The sequence below is a fragment of the Dendropsophus ebraccatus genome, chromosome 4, assembly GCF_027789765.1.
Source record: "Dendropsophus ebraccatus isolate aDenEbr1 chromosome 4, aDenEbr1.pat, whole genome shotgun sequence".
Taxonomy (NCBI): domain Eukaryota; kingdom Metazoa; phylum Chordata; class Amphibia; order Anura; family Hylidae; genus Dendropsophus; species Dendropsophus ebraccatus.
The window spans coordinates 38,670,057-38,695,226 of NC_091457.1; the positions used below are offsets into that span (position 1 = coordinate 38,670,057).

The following is a 25,170-nucleotide window of genomic DNA, read 5'->3' on the forward strand; positions in this document are numbered from 1 at the left end:
TTCAGCTATGGGGCTTTTGCGCCATGATCTCTAGTTTTAATTCATACCATATTTGTGAAGATCGGACGTTTTGATCACTTTTTTTGATCACTAATTTTTTTAATCTTTTTGTTTACACCGTTCACCGCATGGGGTGCCGTTTGTTATATGTTAATAGATCAGACAATTACGCTACGGTATATAATATGTTTATTTATTTAATATGTTTTATTTATACTATGGGATAGGGGGTGATTTTAACTTTTATTGGGGGAGGGGCTTTGGGGTATTTAAAAAACAATTACATTTTTTTTTTTTTTTACACATTTTAAGTCCCCCTGGGGGACAATTACATGCCATCATTAGATTGCATACACTGATCACTGCTATGCCATAGGCATAGCATTGATCAGTGTTTTAGGCTAGTATCCGTTTTTTTTTTTAACGGACACAAAAGTAGTGTCCTAGCTACGTTTGTGTACGTAAAAAAAAACAGCTCTGTTTTGATCCTTTTTTTTTTTACAATGGAAGTCAATGGAAAAACGAATTTAAACGGATGCACACAAATGCATCAGTTTTTTCATCCATTTTTTGCAAGAAATGGATGAAAAAACGGATTGCAAAAACACAGTGAACCCAGCCTAAGCAAATGACTGAATTTCACATCAACTGCAAACATGAAATCAGATTTTCACATAACTGTCATAGGGTCAACTCAGCAAAATAATAAAGTGTTTTGTGCCAAATACGTCATTATGAAAAAAAATTCCCTACTATATGGCCAGTTTTAGTTTAACTCCTCCTTCCTTCCTTTGCAATGAGGCATTAACATGCTGTAAACATGCCATCAACTTCCTGTGTGTCCTGCAGGAAGTTGTGTATTTTTTCCAGTCTGACATGGTGCTCCCTGCAGCCACTAACCAGAGCTGTAGCAAATCTCCAGAGAAAACCTCTCCTGCTCTGTACAGTTCTGTGAGAAATTAGCACAGACTAGACACAGGCAGTACACTAGGCAGGTTAAACAGAACCTTATAAAATAAAGTTATATTCTGCAAACAATGATCATAAATAACACAACATATTAGTAATGGGAATAATTAAGAGTCCTTTAACACACACAGTTTATCTGACAGATAATCTGTCAGACAACTTTTTGTATAAAAGGACCCTTAGGTTTAAAATAATAATAATTAGGGTGGGGTTGGGCGATTAACCAAATTAACTGGCTGTTAAGGAACCTCAAGATTAATTTTTTTCCAAAAATCTTGAATTTGATTTAGCATGTTTAAAAAATGGAGCCTGCCACACTGCTGTTGGTCCCGGAGCTTCAGTGTGAGTTAGTCCCGCCCTCTAGCAACGTCCAACAACGTCCCGCGTCATTATCATTATAACTAGTTATGGCTCAGTGCCTAGCCGTGTTTTCAGTTAGTTTCCTCATGAAAAGCGCTGAGGAGGTACTGGAAGTGTCGGTATTCACATGACTTAAGACATAGATGGACATTTGTTATGTGGCTAAAAGATCTTTTTAAATGGGCCCGATCGACATTGGGATTGGGCCCATCTGTGCCAGAGGGGCTGGCAGGGGATGTAAAGGGCAGTGCAGCAGCACACAGAGGGGAAGAGGCCTCTGCATGCACCACATTTACCTTGTTTCCCTTTCAATAATACAGAGTAATTATACTGTGTATCACTTACACACTGTAGAAAAGAAAGGGTTAACAGCAGCGGGGATGCTGCATTCATGTCTTATAATCATTGCTGAACTCCAACCTGACCTCAGCACAGTGCAGGAGCCAGAGAAGAGGTGTAAAAGTAACGGCCGGCTCTGCTGTGAACTCTTTCTGTATTGTAGAATGTAAGTGATGCACAGTAATACTCTACAAAACGTACACTCCGCAGTACTGAAAGAGTTAACAGCAGAGCAGACCGTTACTTTTATGCCTCTTCTCAGGCTCCTGCACTGTGCAGAGATCAGAGGTCAGCAGTGGCAGATTATTACATGGTTGTTTGGGGCAGCTGCTCAAAGCTCTCAAAGGGCCCATAGTCACTGAAAGGGACAACTAAATAATCTGGTCAGGCTAGGTTCACACTGCGTTTTCAGCATCCGTTTAACGCATCCGTTTTTTTCAAAAAACGCATGAAAAACGGATTGCAAAAAACGGATTCATTTGTGTGCATCCGTTTTTCCATTGACTTCCATTATAAAAAAAAACGGATCCGTTTTTTTTGGCGGACCAAAACGGACCAAAAAACGTTGCTGACCCTATTTTTCTGGACGTTAAAAAAAACGGATCCGTTAAACGGATGCTGAAAACGCAGTGTGAACCTAGCCTCACCGGCAATATACTATTATGTGCTGTCCCATAGACTGCGCAGTGATGCTGCACTGTGCTCAGCACTGTGCCAGCCCAGAATCTTCTCTCCCGGTTTACTGCTCTGAGGTCCCCTGCAGTTTAGACAACTGCTGTCAGGTCACTAGATATAATACTCAATGCTAAATAGGGGGACCTGGGAGCGCAGGAGTTGTTGTATGGGGAATGTGAGGGGCACTATGGGCAAGGTAATCTGCTAGGAATGTGAGGGCATGGTTTTATTACAGGGAATGTGGGGAGGGCAAGGATATGATGCTTAAAAGTTAATTTTGCTTCTCATTCAAGTACAGCTGCTAGTACTGCTTGAACTGTGTCTTGGTATATTTTTTCTGCTTATTTAGCAAATAAGAATAGAAAATTTAGCTTTAAATCGAGAATCGTCTAAAGAAAAAAAAAAATTAAATCGAGATTTAAATTTTTTTTGGCCGTATCGCCCAGCCCTAAATTAGGGTGACGGAAAAAAAGGTTCCCTCCTCATCTTTACAACTCCTACTAGTAAAACACATACAGTACAACATACTAACAGTATACTCAAAAATGCATAGTGCCAGAGGTCCAGAGTTCAGAGACGTTTTTCATCAATTTCTTCATTGAGACTTCATTGTCTGCACATCCTCTGGCATGCTTAGTGAGCTGTGTCCTCCATTACTATACATTCCAAGAGGATAAGGTCTGAAAGTTGATTTTCCTAACCATGTGAGACGGTCTACCTTGCAGGGTTACAGCATTCACAACAGATACCTGGAGGCGTGAAGAATTCATGCCTCATATATTTTAATAGCTATTCTGACAAAACAATCTGCTTAATCACTTCTAGATAGGGACAGCTTTTCCAATTCATGAACGAACACATATGTCTTTTTTTGTGTGTGTATTTTTTTTTGTTATAAAAAACAAACAAACTGCAGCTAAAATACTTGATAAAAAATAATAAGTTTCTGCTAAGGTAATGTTCATAGAGCTGATGCATCATGGGGGGGACAGGGTTAGAAGCTGTGGTTTGGGACAATTTAGTTATTATCTTCTTATACGGCTCTCTTCATAAAGACCTTTGAATGGCTTTTTTATAATTAATATTGATTTCATTTTTGATTGCAGATTTCATAGCATATAAGCCACAATTACCGGGGTAATATAGCCCTGACACTCTTTTGCCCAGCAGCTTCTGAAGCCACTCACTACCCAGGGATCACACGATCGCCAGGACAGGAAATCTTCCATCTGTCTGTCTGCTGCACTTTGTACACAGTAATGGGGAAGGCAGGGATGATACAAAATCATATCTGCCTTGGGAAACCCAGCTGTTGCTGACCATCAACTCTTGCAGTACCACATTCCAACACTCATGTAGACTTTCCAAGAACATTCAGGAAAGTTCTCACAGAGTAACCTGCAGACAGTCTGGTGTACACTGATATAGCTAAGGATGGTGTACAGAGACTGCTAGTTCACCAGGTTGGGTAGGAAGGAGTTAATACCCCCCCTTGCAGCCACTGTTCCTACCCTATCAGCTTATTGGCGGTCCAGCAAAATAGGTTTCTGGGCTGCAGCCTATTAGAGTACAGGAGCTGTTTCTTATTCCTTTCCCACCTCCTATTACTCCTCTTTCTGCTCCAGACAAGGATGTCCCCCCTCCCCCTTTTTGTGTATTGGTTGTTTGAGTTCTAACATCTGTTTCCTGTTAATAGATGATCAAGATATAAGTTAAAGCCATTGGCGTTTGGTGTGAGGGTAAGTCATGGAGGTCTGAAGGCGGAAGTGCCCACCGGGATCGGTGGCCATCTCACCCTGGGTAAACACCTCCGTTCTGGTGTTATGGAAGTTCTAAGATAAGAATTAATATCAATAAAGCTGTGGCCAAATCCCGCCCAACAAAAGGTTCATGTGCCTCAAGTCTCCTTATTTTGGGTTAGTTGGTTATGGGTAAAAGGGGCTGGTTAGTTTGATTAAAGGGGCGAGTGGCTCCTAGCAGTCCATATATTTATAGTCTATGGGAGGCATTACAGAGGAATATCACAATAAAGAGTTTTAAAGGTATCCATACATCTAACACATTTATTGTCCAAAGACTAACGCTATTCTTCCTTAAAGCAGTTATCCAGGCTTACAAAATCATGGCTGCTTTCTTCCAGAACCACTGCAGCGCAGTTCTATTGAAGTAAATAGAGCTGAATTGCAATACTACACACAACCTGGGGACACAGCGGTACTGTTTTAGCTACAACTATCTTCTAATTATGCATAACCCATTTAAGGCTTTTTACACGGGCCAATATTCAACAACAAGCGTTCATAGAAACACTTATTGAGACGATAATCTTTGCTTGTACAAGAGCCAGCGATCGGGCAGGAAAACACCTGGTCTTTAGCTGAGTGCATCTTTTCAAATGTATCATTATCGGCTCCACATCTCTCTGCGTAAACAAGAGACCGATGCAGCGATCGTTCATGTGGCCCAGCCGTGTGATTGATCGTGACTTGTAATGCTGCGTTTACACGGAACGATTATTGTTTAAATTTTCGCAATAACATTTGCATTTGAGCGATAATCGTCCCATGTAAACACAGCAAACATTCAAGCGACAAGCGAGAAATGGTTCATTTTGATCTTTCAACGTGTTCTCAAATCATCGTTCGCAAAAAATTTGCAGATCGCTTCGCGTAAACAGTCTTTCAAAGATTCACCCTATGTGAAAGATGGGCTTAAGCGATCTTAAAACAATTGCAATAACGATTTTTCTTACAAATTTTCTACCGATTTTTCCAACGATTTATTTGTCTAAACGCTGATCGTTTAACGCTTTTGAAGCATGATTTGGTTTTTATAACGATCGATTGGGCGAATTATCGCTTCATGTAAACGCAGCATAAAATCTCTGCATGTCAGCACTGATCTTGCTGGTACTCGGCCACATATCTGCTAATGCAAAAGGACCGCATGCCTGAGGCAGCAGCTTATCTCCTTTGGGCACAAAGGATCAGGCATGTTGAAATTCAACATGATCTCTCCTTCCCACAAACCTAGTGTTCATTGGGGCATTAATATTTGTTATTTCATGGTAAATAGTAGAATTTAAAATAGAAATGTCAGGAAAGATGTCATACAAATCACAACTCCCTCCCCACGCGAACAGACTCGCAGCTGAAATCTCGCTGCTAGTTTTACAGCAAGATCCGCTACGAGTCAAGGTCCTGGCAGGTCCCAGTACTACATACGTGCGAGTACTTGTGAGTACTTGTGATTACATGTGAGTATGTAATGCAGCCGCCCCCTTAACCTCTTCTGCTCCCGCCCGGTTCCCGCTCCGTTGTCTGTATATACATTACCTCTCCTTCTAGCACGGGATCCTGGCATCCTGGTCTCCCACCCAGCCAATCAGTGTGTTGCCCAGCCGCAGCCACTGATTGGTTGGGCGGGAGAGCAGGACGCCGGGACCCGAGCAGGAGAGAGGTTATGTATATACAGACAGCGGAGCAGGAGCCGAGTGGCAGCAGAAGAGGTTAAGGGGGCGGCTGCATTACATACTCGCAGCGGTCTTTCAGACGGCTGCAAGTATGTAGCAGTGGGGCCTGCCAGGACTTTGACTCGTAGCGAATCTCGCTGCAAAACTCGCAGCGAGATTTCGGCTGCGAGTCTGTACGTGTGAACAGACCCTAAAGAGTACTTGTTACTATGCTTGTCTCCACAGTTTGGTGTGGAGGCACAGGTAACCCTGAAAGATCGTGTTGCTGAGGAAACGTTTCACACCCAGCGACATTCGTGCATGAGCCTCATTGATCAGAATAGGGCTTGTGCACACAACTCGACAGACATGGGACATTTCCTCGGCAACTCAACCTTTAAGGCGTCAGCTGCATCTCACCAACAAACTGTGGCACCCTTTCAATAATTTTGACCAACAATAATCTTAAAGGTGTCTCTTCAAAGTTTCTCTCACAAAACAATCTTCAGACTAAGGGTATGTCCACACTACAGAAATCATGCGGATAACTTGCCACGGATTCCATCACTTGCACCCCCACGCTCCCACTTGAATTTCCACCGGTCCCATAAACTCCTTTCTATTGGTCAGGTGGATTCTGCCATCTGCCCGAAGACTGAACCTGTTCATTCTTTGGGTGGACGCCGGAATCTGCCTGACCATAGAATGGAGTCTATGGAACGGGCGGAGAGTGAAGCAGGAGGGTGCGTGGACAAGCGGCGGAATTTGCGGCAAGTTATCCGCATGATTTTTGTAGTGTATAGAGATAAATCTCCACGGTGATCAGCGGGGTTACCAAGGCAATTATACACTGCCCAGCAAGTTTCTAGCAGAAGTCCAAATAATTATAGGAACTATTATATTATCACAGGAACTCGACCACCCAAGGTTGAGTTGGGTCCATCAACACCAGATCTGGGAGGGCGACAATGGGGTGACATTATGTCTACGGCCAACTTTAGATAATATACTCCCTATTACATGACGTGATAAAAGAATATCTAGCAGCACTCTATAACCGAACACACCTCCATGACAAAGATAATTGTGGAAATGGCACATTCAAAGGAGAGAATATGAGTTCTAGTAAATAGGCTTCTAGCCCACTTCCTGTGATTCCCTGTTTTTAATCAGCAGATTTACAACCTTCAGCTAGATTTATACTAGATTTTCCTTAGGTTTCCGCCTTTGATGAAGCTACCCATGTGTAGATACCAACTGGGCGCCGATCAATGAAGGTAAATAATTTAGAAGGAGTGAGACTGAGGCAGAGCTGCTCTTTCCTTGTACTGGCAGCAGGTAAATCATCTACAGAAACACAAGACAGCACCGCCAGCACTTTATTTTTGGTCTGGTTTTGACATTTACAACTCACGGGTGTTTGCAAAAAATCAACAAATTTGTAAAACAGACACGGAGGGAATTTGGGGATATAAAAGGAAAGCTCCAGCCATTTTCCACTATTAATAATCTTGCAATCATTACATAAATTGTGAATCAGTGTTTTCGGTTTATGAGTGCTATATAAACACACATGTCGGAAGCAGCTGTGATGTTCACGGCTGTAGTAAATTTCCAACTAATCTGGCTCGGCCCCTATAATGGATCCTAATTTGAATATTATTACACCTTAACTTAGAAATTGATTGTGAGTTTAATAATAAACATTATATACCAACTGGGACTTTTAAGAGGTATGGGCAGAGGTCCAGGTGGTAGATTGGACAGTAGTTGATGAGTTTTCTACCTACCATAGCCTAGTACGCTTGACTCCTGGCAGACAGCTTATTCTGACACTTTTACTTCATTATAAACCATGAGGCTTAAGTGTCAGAACCATAAAGTGACTGGGGAGCTGAGCGCACTACTGTGGCCTTCTCTCCCTGGCTATATCTTCATATTGCAGCACAGACCTGCTGCAATCAATGACATTTGACATGCCAGATTTAGGGTACAAACACACACACCGTATACGCAGCCTATTTACTGCTGCGATACACAACAAATACGCAGCAGATTAGATCTAAATAACTGAACACAGCATCAAATCTGCACCACCAAATCTGCTGCAGATCTGCTGCGTATACGGTGTGTGTGTTTGTACCCTTATAGTGACAGGCACTCTTTAAATATGTGACAATACAACCCAATACTGATTCGTTTTTTATGTTTTTATCTTTTGCTTTTTTAAGTCTATTTTCTGTATATGATTATAAGGGCAGCCATTTTGTCTGACATATTTTTTTAAGGAAATATGTCAGCTCTATATCATGCTCAGAGCACTACTATCAAGGAGGCGTTGCCAAGTCATAACATGCATGCCTTCTCCCTCCCCTACTCCTCCTTGCCGTGATTGACAAAGGGCCTAGTGCTGGAAGCCGAGCCCTGTGCATCAATCATGTGGGGCAGAAAAGGTGAAGGCATGCATACTGTGGCTCGGTAAATGCTTCCTTGACACTTGAGCTCTGAGCATGAGACAAAGCTGATAGATTTCCTTTCAAATCAATTAAGGATATGCCCTATGTCCTGCAAAGCAGAAACTGCCATCAATGCAGTAGCAGGGGGAGCTTCATACTACTTCACAATTAAAGGCAAAGCAGCCTAAGGGTCCTTTTACATTACCAGGTTTCTCAGCCCCAGGGGGCCACAAACAAGCGGCGATCTGAGAGATTGGTGCTTGTTTGCAGTGACATGACATTAGAAATTGGGCGACCAGGCTGTGTGAACGATCCTTGTATCATTTGTGCAGCCCTGGAAACTGACAGCACAGATATGTATATATCCATGTTGTCAGTTTCCAGATCACACCCTGCCTATAATCCGGCACCTGGCTTCTCCCGTCCTCCAGCTGCCACCTGTGTCTTCAGGCCCCACCTCCTCCAGCTGTCAATTATATCAGAGGAGGAGGCGGCCCAAAATTGCAGTAGCAACAAGATGACTGAAGAAGCCAGATGCCGGATCATAAGCAGCGTGTGATCTGGAAACTGATAGCACAGATATATGTATATCTGTGCTGTCAGTTTGCCTTCATCATTATAGACCAAACATCACCCTGTTTACACAGAAAGATGTGCGGCTGATAGCGATAAATTTTAAAGCTTGCTGAAAAGACACGATCAACCGAGGATCAGGTCTCAGCTGATCACTGTCCCTTTTACAAGGGCCGATCATCGGCCACAGGAACTTTTCTAGCAAAACTCCTGGCCAATAATCGACTTCTGTAAAAGGCTCTTTAGTCACACCACTTCTACTGATCAGATGGGAAAATCTAACAAGGATTTACAGGAGATTTTGGGGCATAAATCCCTGGCAGGCCCTCAGATTTCGGCTGTGGATTCGCAGATTAAAATGCAGTTAATGTCCACATAAATGAGTCCTATTCAGTGGGACTAATATGCATGCGGCTACCCATTATGGAATCCAGGTATGTTCACAAGACAGAATTTTCACATTAACTCTGATGTTTAAGATGTGCTGAAATTCATTTTAAATTCACCTCCCATTGATTAAGGTGGGGATTAAACAGCATGTAAGGATCAGCCTGGGAATTCTGATGTGCTTTCTCTTGCAAATCCTGATTTGATTTTCTTGAATGAAAAATGTATGTTGTGATCATGCCCTTAGACAGTGGTTGGCAACTTTCTGAAGCCACATGCAAGCATCAGTGCTTACAGTGTAGCTCCTGGACCCATTGTGGGAGATTTATCAAAGTGGTGTAAAGTAAAACTTGCTCAGTTGCCCCTAGCAACCAATCAGATTCCACATGTCATTCCTCACAAATTCTTTGAAAAATAGAAAGGTGGAATCTGATTGGTTGCTAGGGGCAACTGAGCCAGTTTCACTTTACACCAGTTTGATAAATCCCCCTTATTTCCAATGTACAGTAAGTACGATGCATGAAAATGCTCCGCTGCCTAGCAAACATGCATACATAGAAGAGCAGAGTGCCCACACAGAGCTATGTACTGTCTGCAGCAAAATATACCATCTTCAGAAACTGAAATGTTTTTTCTCTCTTTTCCTCCTATATCAAAATACATGGCATATGGATACAACCTAGCACAAATGTATGACAGAGAAAGTGTGACTGCTAAAAACCACACCAATCACAAGCATACCATACTGTATTTTGCGGTGTCTAAGACGACACCCAACTTTTCCAATTAAAATACTGTATAGAGTTTGGTATATACTCGCTATATAAGACTACCTCTCTTACAACGCACACCAAACCAAATAAATATTAATAGAAAACATCAGACAGCAGTGAGATCTGAGAGGCAGAGAAGAAGGTACAGTAATACTGGTAGGGCAGGCCAGACGGGTGAAAAAGGTCTGTTTTTCTGGGCACAGTACCTTTCTATCGTATCTCTTTTTTTCATATCCCGGACGCCTGCAGCTAGCTCTGCCTTTTATATGGTCGAATACCATACCCCCACCATATGCAGTGACCGCAGATTCTCTAGTCCGGTTCCCAAGTTTTTCAGCACCTGTCCTATAAGACAACACCCAGCGTATAAGACAGCCCCTGGCCTTCGAGAAGATTTTCCTGGGTTAAAAAGTCGTCTTATATGCAGGAAAATACAGTATCTTATTTATAGAGAAATGGCCTCAAAAATGTTATCACTTTCTAATATAGTGAATGTATAGTATAATGTAGTGACTCTTCTGTAAAAGTGACAGCACAAGTACAGCCACCATCTCAGCTGCAAAATGGGGACATTAGACTAACTTTATCAGTGTCCCTTGGATGGAGCCAGGAGCGGCCCCTGAGCCCCTGCCGCCCTACTACACCTTCACTCTGCTATGTTATTCTATATCCATCATGCCTTAAGCCATAAAAGATTGACAAACACTGAACTGTGGGTTAAAATCAGGAGCCTGTTTCTGAAGAAACGTACAGGTCTCGTACAAATTATTCTCTGAAGCAACGAGGTCAGACAATTTCAGAATCAAAGGCGCTGTGCATCTATTGTGCTAAACCCAAGCGGTGTTAACGTGAGTTGCTATCCCAACCTCACGCTTCAGAGAGCTTGCTTAATGCAAAGGAGAGTTATGGCAACACTGACACTTAGTGCTATCACTGGGAAGCACAGGGGAAATTACAAGCACTTGTCTCCGTTATATACAGCTAAGCGCTAGTAAGTGCAGATTAACTGCAAATTACTTCAGCTTCTACATTAGTAAAGTGTTCTGAAATGTATAAAATATGTGGTATATTGCGAGATCATTGATTCTTATGGTTTATATAGTCACAATGGAAGGGCATGTCATTTTGTCATGTGTTCTTATGGATTATGCTGTACGGCTTTCCTTTGGATTTAAGTTGCGTATAAAGAGATAGGCTTATAACATCACTGTATGATGCAGAGACGTCCTCCTCATTGTCAGCACTTATTAGAGGGGTAATCCATCTGAGCAACGCTTATTCTAAAGGCCTACCGGCATTCAGCTAAATAAATGTCACCTCAACAGCGAAAATCAGGGGCAGCAGCAATGCTGCTGACAGATTCCCTTTAAAGAGAACCAATTAGCCAATTGGGCTGATTTGGTTCCCTGCATCACTGTATAAAGCTCCTGTGCAACTCGAGACAGAGAAAAATATGCTTTATTCCCCGGGTGCACGGTAGGCAGAGAAGGGCAGTCATCTGCCTGTCAATCATCCACGCTAACCGCGATGACAGGAAGGGAGCGGTGACCATAAGGGTGCTGGAAGCGGCCAAGGTGACTGTCCCCTCTGCCTACCATGTGCTCGGGGAATAAAACTTAATTCTCTCCTGTATAAAGCTGCTCCTGCAGCCGCGGCCGGTATGTGCCGCGAGTTGCACAGGTGCTTTATACAGTGATGTAGGGAACCAAGTCAGCCCAATTGGGCTGATTGCTTCCCTTAAGGGTGCCTTCACACCTACCGGATAAGCAGCGGATCTCACTTCTGCAGATTCGCAACAAGAACCGCTGCAGATCTGGTACCATTCACCCCTATGATAGCACATACTCGCAGCGGGATTGACATCCCGCTTTGAATATGTGCTTTAACCCCCAGCTGTCCGCAGCCCTGCCGCCGCATCCTCCATCCCCAGCCGCATCCTGCAGCCCGCCGCCGAGAGCATACATTACCTGCTCGGCGGTGTGACTGCAGTGAGGCTCCCGACTCTGGTCCCGCTCAGCTGATCTGAGCGGGACTGGAGCCGGCAGCCGCGTCGCCGAGCAGGTACTGTTGAATGCGGCCGGGGATGGGCTGATGCGACCGGGGATGGGCTGATGCGGCCAGGGATGGTGGATGGGGCGGCGGGGCTGCGGACAGCGGGGGGGTTAAAGGACATATTCACAGAGGGATGTCAATCCCGGTGCGAGTATGTGCTATCATAGGGGTGAATGATACTGGATCCGCAGCTGATCTCGCTGTGAATCCGCAGAATTGAGATCCGCTGCGGATCCGGTAGGTGTGAAGGCACCCTAAAGCAGAACTAGTTGGCTGGAGGTATCAGGTACAGGCTGATTGCCTCACGAGACACTATCTGGAAGGGCTTGTCTCTGACACCTCCTATAAGAGGCAAATAATTATTCAAGTTGTCATCATGGTAGTCAGACCATTAACTTTATGTTTGCATCAACCCCATGACACTACATAACATTTCTATACTGCTAAGCCATCACTACAGTGTATTCTGAAAATGCTTATACCATGCTCTTTCAACAACTTCTTCAAGATGCTGAGTCACCACTATGGTGGTTGTAGAGCTATATCATTTATATTAGATTTGCCCAACATTTTTCAGCAGCATCTACAATGCTATAAATCTTTTCTCACTTGAACTTTTAAATGTTTATTGTGCAACAACACAGTACCTCCATGGATTTATTGTGGCTCTCTGAATACGCTTTAAAGGTTAGGTTTACATGGATGTGCATCCGTTTTTGCTGCAAAGCACCTAAAATAATAGAATTAAACAACCAAGCCAACCATCATAAGCTAAGGACCCCCTACGGAGAAAATTACATCCAAGTACCCTCACAGGAATCAATTGGTTATATATGTCAACAAAATATAGTTCCTAGAAACACCCTCCCCCCCCCCCCCCCCCCCCCACCCCCCGACAGTTCCTCAGTGCAGAATCCTCCGCTCATCCCCGTGCACTCCAGTTTCCCTCTCCGCCGGCTCCATAGACTCCATTGTATGGTCGGGCGGATTCCACTGTCCGCCCAAAGAATTGACATGTCATTTCTTTGGGAGAATGACCGAATCTGCCCGAGCATGTAATGGAGCCTATGTGACGGGTGGAACTTGGGAGCGCAGGGGAGCGAGTGGCAGAAAGTTTTGAGTTTTTTTGCGAGAATTACTCCGTGTGCAACCTAGTCATCATAACTACTGAGGGTGCTGTATGTTCCCGCTATAGCACATGTACCGTAGGTTGTACGTTTTTGATATTGATATATCAAAATATCCTTAATGTCGTGTATCCAGCTCTGTAGACTCTGTGTCCAACTACATCCATTAGAAGTATATTAAAGGGCAATAACCAACCTGTCAAGTAATAAAGCATATCGCTAGGTTAGGGGGCATATCTTCAGGACTGCAACTATCCTGAGAACGAAGGGCCTGCAAAGATTCTCCTGTCCACATGTACAGGGAACTGCAGCTCTCGTCATTCACTTAAATGGATCCCCTGCACAGGAGGAAAGGATAAAGGATCAGACAAGAGGTTGGACCTCCTTCAATCAAAAAGTAATCTCACATTGCAACTGGCTTTTAAATGCAATATACACTAAGATTATCTTTCTGCAGTCTAGTATTTTATTGGACATGAGCTATAGTCATATAAATTTCTCCTGACTGGTATACTGCAATCCACCAGTAATTGTGAGTCAAGGGAATCAGTAAGGGTAGTTTCACAATGAGGAATAGGCAAGGAATTGAAGAGGAAACATTTTCTGCTTGAGATTTCCTCCTCAGCTCTGATGGAATTCGAGCAGAACTCAAGCTGAATTTGTGTGGAATTGGAGGCCACTATTTCAGATATATCTGATGATGAATGGCTTGATATGTTATCTGCCCACATACATGTGTCGCCTGCTGCTAACAATAAAATCATTCAGTTGTATATTACTTACCAGAGTTATTTGACACCAATACAGTTACATAAGATGTACGGAGACTACGGTGTGCTATAGGCGTCGTGTAGTGAATTCGGAGTTCTGGCACATGATGTGGGCGTGTGGGGTAGTCCAAACTTTTTGGGAAGGGGTAGTGGATATACTGTCAAAGGTTCTAGATGAGCATGTACCCCTAGATCCGAAGGTATGTCTATTCGGTTTACTGGAGGAAGATCAGTGGTCTCACCATAAGAGGATATTTCTGAAAGAAACATTATTTATGGCCCGCAAAGCTGTTGACATCAGGTGGATGGAACCAAGGCCACCCACGGTTAGGAAGTGGCTGTCACTTACAAACGCTGTGCTACCATATGAATATGTGACCTATAAGAACATGGGGTGTAAAGGTAAATTTCAAAAAGTATGGGGATGGTGGTGCTTCTCTCCGCTGACTAATTACACACCTAATCAATATATGTGATCCATAGGGACGAGAGATCTGGTAACTTAAAGTAATGTCTACCAGGGGTGCTATGTTCTTGTTTATTTCTTTTATTAAAGTGACTGTACCACCAGGCCCAGGCTGAAGCACTGGAGGCGGGCAGACCCACCCTTAGTGAGAAGAAACTCCAGCCCCTCCATGACATGAATCCATTAGAATCAATGGAACCCTATCATAGAGGAGCTAGGGTTTCCTCCCACTAAGGGTGGGTCGGCCCGCCTCCAGTGCTTCAGCCTGGGCCTGGTGGTACAGTCACTTTAATGCTCAATTCCATCATTTTATGGTTCTGTTAGTACCCTCTTATGACCTGGCGAATTATGTTTGTTCATATATATTGATGTAGATTGTATTCCACTTGTTGTCCCAATGTGTGTGATGTATAAATCTGTACAAACTTCAAGAAAACCAGTTTAAAAAAAAAAATTGTGTGGAATTCAAGCAAATTTCAAACAGAAACAGTTAACCCAACGACTTCTATGGGATTTCTGTAGAGAAATCCACCCGAAGAATTGAAATGTCAATTTTTTGGATGGAAAGCAGGTCCGTGGTGTAAATACCAACGTGTGAACAAAATCTCATTAAACACAATGGGACATTGCTATGCTAATATTTACGGGCAGAATTTCAAGCGGAATCTGCAGGAAATTGGGAGCGGATTCCATTTCTAATTCCTTGCCAATTGCTCACTGTGAACAATCCTAACTTGTGCAAGCTAGATGACAATAAGAGAAAGAACTTTTATTATTGGTGGTGGACACATAAAATTAAGTGAAATGTCTTTTCATAACCCCAGCAACACAAGAACATACTATATCTGTTGCATTCCAGTCCCTTCCATATTGGTTTGCTCTGCAGAATGGTGGTGACTGTTTCAATGAATGTTCAGCTGTCCACCATTTACCATTCTTCTAATATGTTATGCGTCTATAAAAATAACTTTAATTGAAAAACCACTTTGAGGCATCCTGTTCTCAATATCAGGCAGACAAGCGCTTGCACAATGCCCACCCCACCTTAGATTTATATCACGTTTCATAGTTCCTGTCTTGTTATTGGTCAGTGAAAAATGTCTGCATGCGAAGCAGTAATTTATGCCGGCAGTATTTCTCTAATGCATAGTCACCGCTTCTGTGCCATAAACCAAGCTCAGGTTCAGTGACAAGTGACAGTATCTATCACGGCACAGAAGATTTACTATGCTCCTCATCCTTAAAGTACCTGCCACCTGTGTCGCACATTGCAGCCACAAAGGTTCTGACATATGGATATGTAAATGAGCATATGACACGTACTATTCCTGACTCACAGATCCCTGAATAACAATTTGTCCTAATTTAATGCTGCCTTACTCATTACATTGTGGCTGGAAGCTGAATAAAGAGGGAGTTCTTTTTCACTAAGACCATTTCCCGAGTACTATGTAATGATCAATGTTTACGGCCCATTGTAGAGTCATATCGCCCAAGTCATTTGATTGAGTATCACATAATGCCATATTTTGTCCTAGCCTTTGGATATTAAATTTAAACACAACCCACATAATTATACGTAAATTCCTTTCACCAGAAACCCAATAATCTAGCAGAGATATGCAATATAAAGGTGGAGTGCCACGTGACAGAAAAAAGTTATGGAATCATATTTCCTCTACTAGAAATAGCCTCAGTGCACCAGTCCTAGAAATCTATGCCAGGGTGCAGGCATAGATTATAAATATTGTGCACTGAGAGGATACAGCTCCCCTTGTGCAATGCCGTGCCACCTTCCTGCCCACTTGGCAAGCAGGGCACAGACCAGTTAAAAGTTGCATAATTTTACTAAGGACCGGGCTTGATATTTTCTAGTTACTATGATCATTTAGTTACATAGATAGATCATCTTGTTACATAAATACCCTGTGTAGTCAGATCCATACAAGGGTGCAATGGCAGTAGAAACAGACTACACAAAGCTTTTTTGTAGTCTGTTACCATGGATACAAGTAGGTCTGCATAAAAGCTAAAGTTACAAAACTGAATTTTTAAGGGGTAACTACCACTTTACAAAACATCATATCATAGAGACTTGTCAGAGGTTTTGGTTAATGGGAGTCTGGGGGCTTTGACACCCACTCATTGTTAGTGAGTGGTGTGCCCGTTTGCTTCCATTTGGCTCTGCAATAAGTGTACATTGGTGTATAGATGCTCTCCAAACAGAACCCTATGGTGCAAAGCAGAAACAGAGCTCAGCTCAGTGTATATGCATACAAAACTCTACAAGACACATTTTTCAACCCTATTTCTGCCGCCCCCCCCCCCCCCACCAATCCTCCTAACCCCCAACAACTGAGCTCTCTTAAAGGACAAGTGCCATGAAAAACTTTTTCCCAGTAATTGAAGCACATTACAAAGTTATATAACTCTGTAATATGCTTCAATCACCTATCTGCCTCCCTTCCCTGTCTTTTCCCCCTCCACCCCCCACCAGGAAGTGTAAGAAACTCATACAGACCTGATTACTGTCGTCACCGTCACCAAGCTCTTCTCTCAGCTCCTTCTCCTGTTACACTAGCCTCCCCCCTCCCCTGCCTTGTCAGGTGACAGGCTTGCTCAGCTCCCATTGGCTAAACAACCGCAAGCCATCACTTGGACTAGGGAGGGGGGGCTGGTGTAACAGGACCTAGAGCAGCCCTCCTGCTGATGACTCATCCTCACAAGAAGGAGCTGCCTGGTGACGGTGACGGCAGTCATTAGGTCTGTGTGAGTTAGGACACTTCCTGGTAGGGGTGGAGGGGGGAAAAGACAGGGAAGGGAGGCAGATAGGTGATTGAAGCATATTACAGAGTTATATTACTTTGTAATGTGCTTCAATTACTGGGAAAAAAATTTTCATGGCACTTGTCCTATAAACCACCTACCCCCAAATCCTTCTCCAGACCCCCCCCCCTCCCCCCACACACACTCTGGCCCCCGCCTACACAAAATGAATACAGGTAATTGTTTAATTCAGATCTGACTGAATCCAGAGCATGTTTCCTGGCCATTTACACCAGTTGAGCTGCCACCACTTTACCACTGCTGTATAATGTAGAGGGATTAAACAGCTGAATTTTAGGGTCTCCAGTCTGCTGATTTTGGCACTGACTGGGACTCTTAGCACCCATACCACCACCAGTCAAAACTTCTGACAAGTCGCTAGGATAGTTACCCTTTAAGAAACACTATTTGCAAACCTGCATCTTGCATTCTGTATACAATAGTAACAATAACATAAGACTTCTGGTCGGGCATTACAGAACCAGACAGATACAAACTAGCACAACACTATATACAGGTGAAGCACAAATCCTTGTATAGCTAAAACACAAATCAATAACTAAAAATGAATTCAAAATGAATCCATTTTACGCTGCTTTAGCTCTCAGCACACTCCTGATAGAGAAGGTCAACGAAAGAAAGGGTAATATAGCCGAAGTGGATCAATATCGCAGAAAATGCTCAGATAATAGTAAGGGATAATAAAGTAGGTAATACAATCTAAAACAAAAAGCGCCTGCAATCAACTAGAATTATACAAAGGGAAAGTGAAGGATTGAGGCAGAAATATGAGCTTGCACTACAAAGGAGGCGCAATGGAGATGTCAGATATTACCGATTCCTCAAATCATGGCTCTATAAATCATTAACCACACTTCTGTATTGAAAAGAGATCAAAACAAGGAATGATGGCACAGAGAACATATTTTGTTTGGTGTGAAGCAATCTTGACATTATTACTATCATTTCCAGACATACAAGGATACATAAAACACTGAGAGTCCACAGAACTTTCCCAGAGTTACTTTAAAGGTCACAGCAAATCACAGGAAGCTTGTTTTATGGGCCGATCAATTATGAAATACTGGCTCATATGCCTGAGATATTAGTGCGCTCAGAAACAAGGACTGATGTATGCTGTCAAACAAATCGCCAGTGATATATACTGCAAAATTAAAAGGTTTTTCAGGATCAGGGACTGTTTTTTCCCCCCGCAAATAGCGCCACTCTTCCATAAGCTGTGTATGTACACTTCAGTCACACTTGCTTGAAGTAAACTGAGCTGAAGCCCCAGCAGACTAGACAGGAAAGAAAGGAGTTAAGTGAAAAGTATTTTTCCATTACTGTAAATTCAGACATTAGAAAGGGCACATGAGAGGTTGGGAGGCTAGGACCCCCACAACGTCCAGGAGGAACACATCAAAGCAGATGTATGTATATGTATAGTCACCTCGCCCATAAAATCTATAGAGGTTATCACCTTTTCACTCATCGCTCTCTGAAAAACAGCTAGTAGACCTGTGCGAGCAAACATCAAACACCCACCTATGCTGCCTTAAAGGAGACGCCATTTTTCTGTAATTTACTTCCCGTTTCTTTGGCCCTCCAGAAAAACTCCTGTTGACTGGAAAATATAGCTTTGCACCTCTTCTTCTGAAGATTGAAAACCTGTCTAAGGCTTGGCTCACATCACATTCTTAAAGGGGTATACAAAGTTATATGCAAAGTATAGCTGTATGTTTCTACGTTTTTTACATAAAAATGTACACATTTTCCGAGTAAAGACTTAACTGTAAATCTGTATATTGCAACTCATAACCGGCTAATCATCATGCCTGAAAATAAACACATATGAACAGGTATGGCTTTAAGTTTCTATACTTTTCCCATTTACTCTAAAATTATAAAAAATGTATATGTTGGATATACATTTTTCATAAAAGACTTAAAAGTCTATACTATTTCATCCCGCAAAAAATATACAGACATAGACAAGACAAAAAGTAGCCAATAGTATGCACAAGCGTTACCAATTTAATGTCTATGGGTGATACGTGTCTATGTGGCTTTCATGCACTAAAACGTGTATGCTTGATGGATCGCAAAAACATGAACAAGCCCTAAATACCCCTTATGACTAAACATGCTTGAGTCCAATCGTTCGTCATTTAAATACCAGTGGCTGAAGCTGTTGGATGCAGCCCTAGGGAGTATGCAGCTCCATGTTTTCCATGTATTGTGCTTATCTCTGCTAATGACCCATGTACCTGTATGACCAGGACTGGGTCACATCTGAGTATGGACAAGTTTTCAGCCACCAGGTCTATACAGGAATATTTTCATTTACAAAAAGCAATCAGTTGACTGATTAGCATGGTAAACACTAAACTAATAAAAAAAAAAGATTACAAATTTTGTGTTCAATATCAACTTACCTTTAGGCCACATTCACACAATGTATTTTTTGATTAAACAATATCTGTTGTAGCAAGTTGTTTAATATAACATTGGCCGATCGCATTAACCCCTATGGGATTCTATGCGGCTGCACAGTAAACTCACATGTCTATTTTGTGTGCCGCTATCCATTGAACATCGGCCGCACAAAATAGACTGTGCAGACAATGAAAAGTACAGCTCCGGCTGTACTTTATGTTGTATGCTATGATTAATTGGAGTGCAGGCACACCGGAATGGGCCAGTATTCCAATAAAAAAAAAGTAATGTTCATCCAGCCGGTACTGCAGTACCAGCCGGGTTGAACATTTTAACAGCTTTTTGAAGTTTTATTGCCTAATAAAACCTATTACAGAGTTTCGGGAACTTCTGGCACCTCCTGGCAGCCTCCGAGCCTCCCAGCAGCCGTGCGTCTCCGAGCTTCTCCACTGAGACGCTCGGCTGCCCGGGAGAGTTCAGGGATCTGAAGGAGGAGGAGATGTGCCGCTGCCGAAATGGGTCACAGGTGAGTTAACTGTTTGTTTTTTTATAGTAGTTGCCACATACGTTGGGGATGCAGCCCTTTTTGAGCTCTCCCACCGTATTGGGCGACCCTACCCGGCGTATAAGACGACCTCCGACTTCTAAGAAGATTTTTCGAGGTTAAAAAGTCTTCTTATACGCCGGAAAATACGGTATATCTGCATTGAAGATGCATGCACAAAGCAGTACTTCAGTTTCATAAAGAATATTTGTGAATTTGATACTTTTTTTTAATTTTAGATGTTTTAGAATCAAAAACAAAATTAGTTACAAAAAAGGACACAACCTTAAAGCTATTTACTGTTGAACAAATAGCAAACTAATAGCCACCAGCTCCTGGGGGTGTTTTACACAGAGTTTAGTTGATCCTGCATGCCCACTTTTGTAGACGTATAGTCCGAGAGGCCATTAGCTAGTATAAGGTCCAACACTGGGGTTCACCTAAACACTTTAGAACAGATTTTTATCATATGTATGGTGGGAGGAGGTAAACGCGGTGAGTCCTGACACTTGCATTTTGCTGCAGCATTTTTTTTTTATTTTTGTCAGCTTTTTACTGTTTTCATTATCTCTGGCTTTTCAACTAAGAACTCAATGACAATTCAGAGTACACCACTACTCAATCCACTGTTATTTAGTACGTTGCATGTAGAAGAAAATACTTACTGTCTCTTCTGTCCACCCAACTGACTCCAAACCTCCACCACAAAGCCGTCAAATTGTTCATCCTGGTAATAAAATGAGAGTTCAGACATGGCATTCAAGAAGTACAATATGCCAACACATAGGAAACATTGATTTCCACACTTAGCTCTTTTATAAACGTAACCCTAAGGGGACATAGTGACATTTTATTTTTGCATTTTAGTTTTTTTTGCTCCTCGCATTTCAAAATTTATAACTCTTTCATTTTTCTATTAAAAAAGTCATACAAGGGCTTATATTTTCCTTAACCAGAATTTCTTTGCAAGGACATCTTTTATTTTACTTTAAAATGCATGGTGAGACGGAAATATATTCTTTGTGAGGTAAACAACAGCTAATTTATGTAGGTTCTTTTTTCCTACCTAAAAAACTTGAAATATTTTCCCAAAAATTTTTAACCCTAAAAGTGTCACATTCAGACTACTTTTCTCCTTTAGATTTCTATTTATAGGGCTACATGTCGGCTTATTTTTTTGCGCCATGGTCTGGATTGGACTTCTAGTGAATTCAGCCGGACCTGTGCTTGCAGTACAATGGGCAGGTCCTGCTGCTCCTGAGAAGGTGTACATTTCATTTCTGCCATGTAAGCGGGTGTAAACCATGGTAAATCAATCGCAGGAGGAGGCAACTCCTCCCTTTCGCCTTGCTGTCCCCCCCCCCAATCAGGTGAGCGGGGAATATGGCAGGGGTACGCCAGGGAGAAGGGGTGAATCTGTGCCTTGCCCCTGGTGCATGCCATGGGTGCAAGGTTAGTAACTGACCCCCTAAATAAGGATTTCTCAATTATATTTAAATCTCTACACTTAAAGTGAATCTGTAAGTCACAATTTATGTTCCAAACTGCTGATACTGGTAGATAGCTGTTAGGTCAGGGAAACACCTATATGGTACCTTTCATATATCTGTTTGTGCTTTCAAAACATAGAAAAATGCTCTTTTTCTATAAAAAACTTGATGTGTTATAGTGACATGTGAGAAGTTTGGATCAGTAGAGGACCAAGTGGACAGTGACCAAAAGTAGGGGGCAGAAAGGCTGTACCTTTTCTTCTTTCTTCCGTTTCCTGAATAGTTTATGAATATTCAGAAAGGGTTTGAAATAGAAACTGGTGTAAAACTGCTCAAAGAAACTATGCTGTGATTGGTTGCTATGAGCAGTTTACACGGATAAATCTGGGCCATAGACTGACCTGCCTGGGTCACACCTCTTTGGCACTTCACAGCATAAGGGTAGCTTTACACGTACCGTATCGCTGCATATTTAACGCTGCGTTTTTATCGCTGTGTGTTTGGTGTGATTTTTACATGAGAGTTTTGATTTTCACATGATTTTCATGTGAAAATCAAAACTCACATGTAAAAATCGCACCAAACACGCAGCGATAAAAAACGCAGCGATAAAAACGCAGCGTTAAATACGCAGCGATACGGTACGTGTGAAGCTACCCTAAGGGTACAAACCCACTTGACGTATTTGCTGCGTGAATCAGTCTTAAAAATAAGCAGGCAAAACGCAGGTTGGCTTTATACGATTGTTCTGCATTAAAATACGCAATTGCGTATTTTTGAAGCATGAAGCTTGTTGTTAGCAAAGCATCAGTTGTTAAAATACGCAATTGCGTATTTTTGAAGCGTGAAGCTACATGCGTTTTTCGCACAGGTTGTTAACAACTGATGCTTTGCTAACAACAAGCTTCACGCTTCAAAAATACGCAATTGCGTATTTTAACGCAGAACAATTGTATAAAGCCAACCTGCGTTTTGCCTGCTTATTTTTAAGACTGATTCACGCAGGAAATACGTCAAGTGGGTTTGTACCCTAAAACAGCATTTTAGCACAATGCAGTCACAGACAGTTAAATCAAAGGTAATAAATTTATCCTTTCCTCAAAATTATGTTACACCGCCAGCTCTGATGCTTTATTTCCAGGTGACAGGTTACTTGTATTTTATTTTTTAATGTCTTTATTCAAAGAGAACCTGTCACCCCCGTGCCAGGGCAGAGCCCAGCCGACCCATATACTTACCGATTAAATAAAGTCCTGCTCCTGGACCTGGTCCCCCCGTCCAAAGCTGTGCGCGCGCTCCGACGGCTCAGTCATTCTCTATGAATGTCGGACTCATCTCTGGGAGATGGAGGAGGATATGGCGGTGGCGGGACCGGGTCCAGGAGCGGGACTTCGTGGAAGAGGTAAGTATATAGGTCTGCACCTGGGGGTCGGCCGGGTTCTGCCCTAGCACAGGGGGTGACAGGTTCCCTTTAAGAGTAAAACGGTGGAATGTCATAATATACATACTTTAAAATAGTAATACCTTTCTTTCAATAAGTATTATACCCCATCTAAACTAGAGACAAGAGTGGTGATGTCTCTGGAAAAAGTGGCCACATTTTTCTAATGCTGGATAACCCCTTTAGGAAGAAAACCACCTTATCCAGACCAGGGTCCCTATGACAGATTTTCAGTTCCACCATCTTATTATATGTTCCTTGAGAAGACCACTTTTTTGTGCAATTTTGGTTGGTTGTATGTAAGATGTATGTAACATGGTGTGTTTTTTTTTTATTTAATCCAGGAAATCACCCCCATTTTTATCTACATCCCAGATGAAAACCTATATATATTATATACAAAATAAACAGCTGTATAAACCTAACCAAAATCACATTAACCATACACAAAGCCCACATTCTGCACCTGCAATCCCTACATACAGTACTTCTCTACTAACCAAAACAAAAGTATGCAATGTCTACAAGATGTCACACCTAATATACCTTCTATATCTATTCAAGTGGTCTTGTGCCTAGTGGTATAAGGTTCTGATATATCCTAGACCAGTGGTAGCTGTTGCCATACTACAATCCTCATCATTCCTGGACTGACAAATTTTTGTTGGTCCAGGCCTAATGGAAATTAAAATTTTGTGACAGCTGGAGGGCTACAGGATGGGCCTCCACATCTGAGACAATATTACCTTAGGGGAGGAGTCCCCTTCTTTAGCCCATATTTACTCAATTGAAACTAAACAGATTTATCAATGTGCAGTTTGCAATTAAGCTCCATTCACTTCAATGGAACCAAGTAGCAATACTGCACCCAAACTGGGGACAAAAGTGGTGCTGTGTCAGGAAGAAAGTGACCATGTTTTTCTAGTGCCAGATAACCCCTTTAAGGCCCCCATAAGCCTTATGTTTTTGTTGGCTTGTGGCAGCTTTGTCCATTGCTATAAGGTATATGGGTCTCTCCTGAACACCAACAGATGATAATGGTGCCCAACCCCTTTGGTCTGAGAGAGATAAGCTGCAGCCAGAGCGCTCTCAACCCTCTCCTCCCCAAAGAGAATACAGGGAAAGGGTTAAGAGCTCCCAAATGTCCCTGTGTATGGAAAGGTCTGCGGACGGACAGGAGAGATAACTGACAGCTGAATTACCTTAAGGTATTGAATGTGTATGGGGACCTTTATACTGAAGTTGTACTTTGAACCTTCAACTCTACAACTAGATGTGGCACATATGGTTAATAGCTGGACATACAAGTGCTTTGAGGTTAAGGATACACAGACACTGACATGTTACACAACATTCCATACTATTGTACTTTATTATTTTCATACAAACAATATTTTAAAGCTAATTCAGTTTTTTTCAAGAATGGAATGGTGGAAGAAAATCTCCATCTCCCGCTGAGTATTAATGCCGAGGAGGTGGATGTGACAAATTGCTCCACTGCACTCAGCTCTGCAATATTACACTTTTTTTTATTTTATTTTTTTTTTTTATAAAAAGACACTTTTCAGTGAATATTTTACAAAATGAAACAAAAGTTGTTTATGAAAAGCCATAAAGTTGTGCGGTACGGCGCTTGCTGAATAAAACATCAGCACGTCCATGTTAGAGACATGCTCTGTTTCACCGTTTCTGTTTAACAAACCTGAAAAGTCCTACAGACGGCTGCATCAAAGCCATGTACGCCATTATATCAGAGTCTGTGCCTGATATCTAACCCTTAGTGACCAGTCCACTGAGAGCTTTAATGACCATGCAAGATTTTTCTTCAACTGTCTATTGTCAGGGCTTTTTTATGCAGGATGAGCTGAAGTGTTTATTTGGCACCTTTTTAATAATACACATAGAGGGAGATTTATTAAACATGGTGTAAAATGAAACTGGCTCAGTTCCCCCTAGCAACCAATCAGATTCAACCTTTCATTTTCCAAAGAGTCTGTGAGGAATAAAAGATGGAATCTGATTGGTTGCTAGGGGC

At 42.3% G+C, this 25,170-nt stretch overlaps 1 protein-coding gene across 3 annotated transcripts in view; it reads right to left on the reverse strand.

Moving 5' to 3' along the window:
- The window catches only part of CHID1 (chitinase domain containing 1), a 313,928-nt gene that overhangs the window by 249,018 nt on the left and 39,740 nt on the right, over positions 1 to 25,170 (reverse strand). For all 3 annotated transcript variants that reach the window (XM_069968326.1, XM_069968325.1, XM_069968324.1), the window contains exon 7: positions 20,870 to 20,931. In XM_069968326.1, the coding sequence (XP_069824427.1) occupies positions 20,870 to 20,931 (62 nt within the window). The remainder of the gene's footprint in view (positions 1 to 20,869; positions 20,932 to 25,170) is intronic.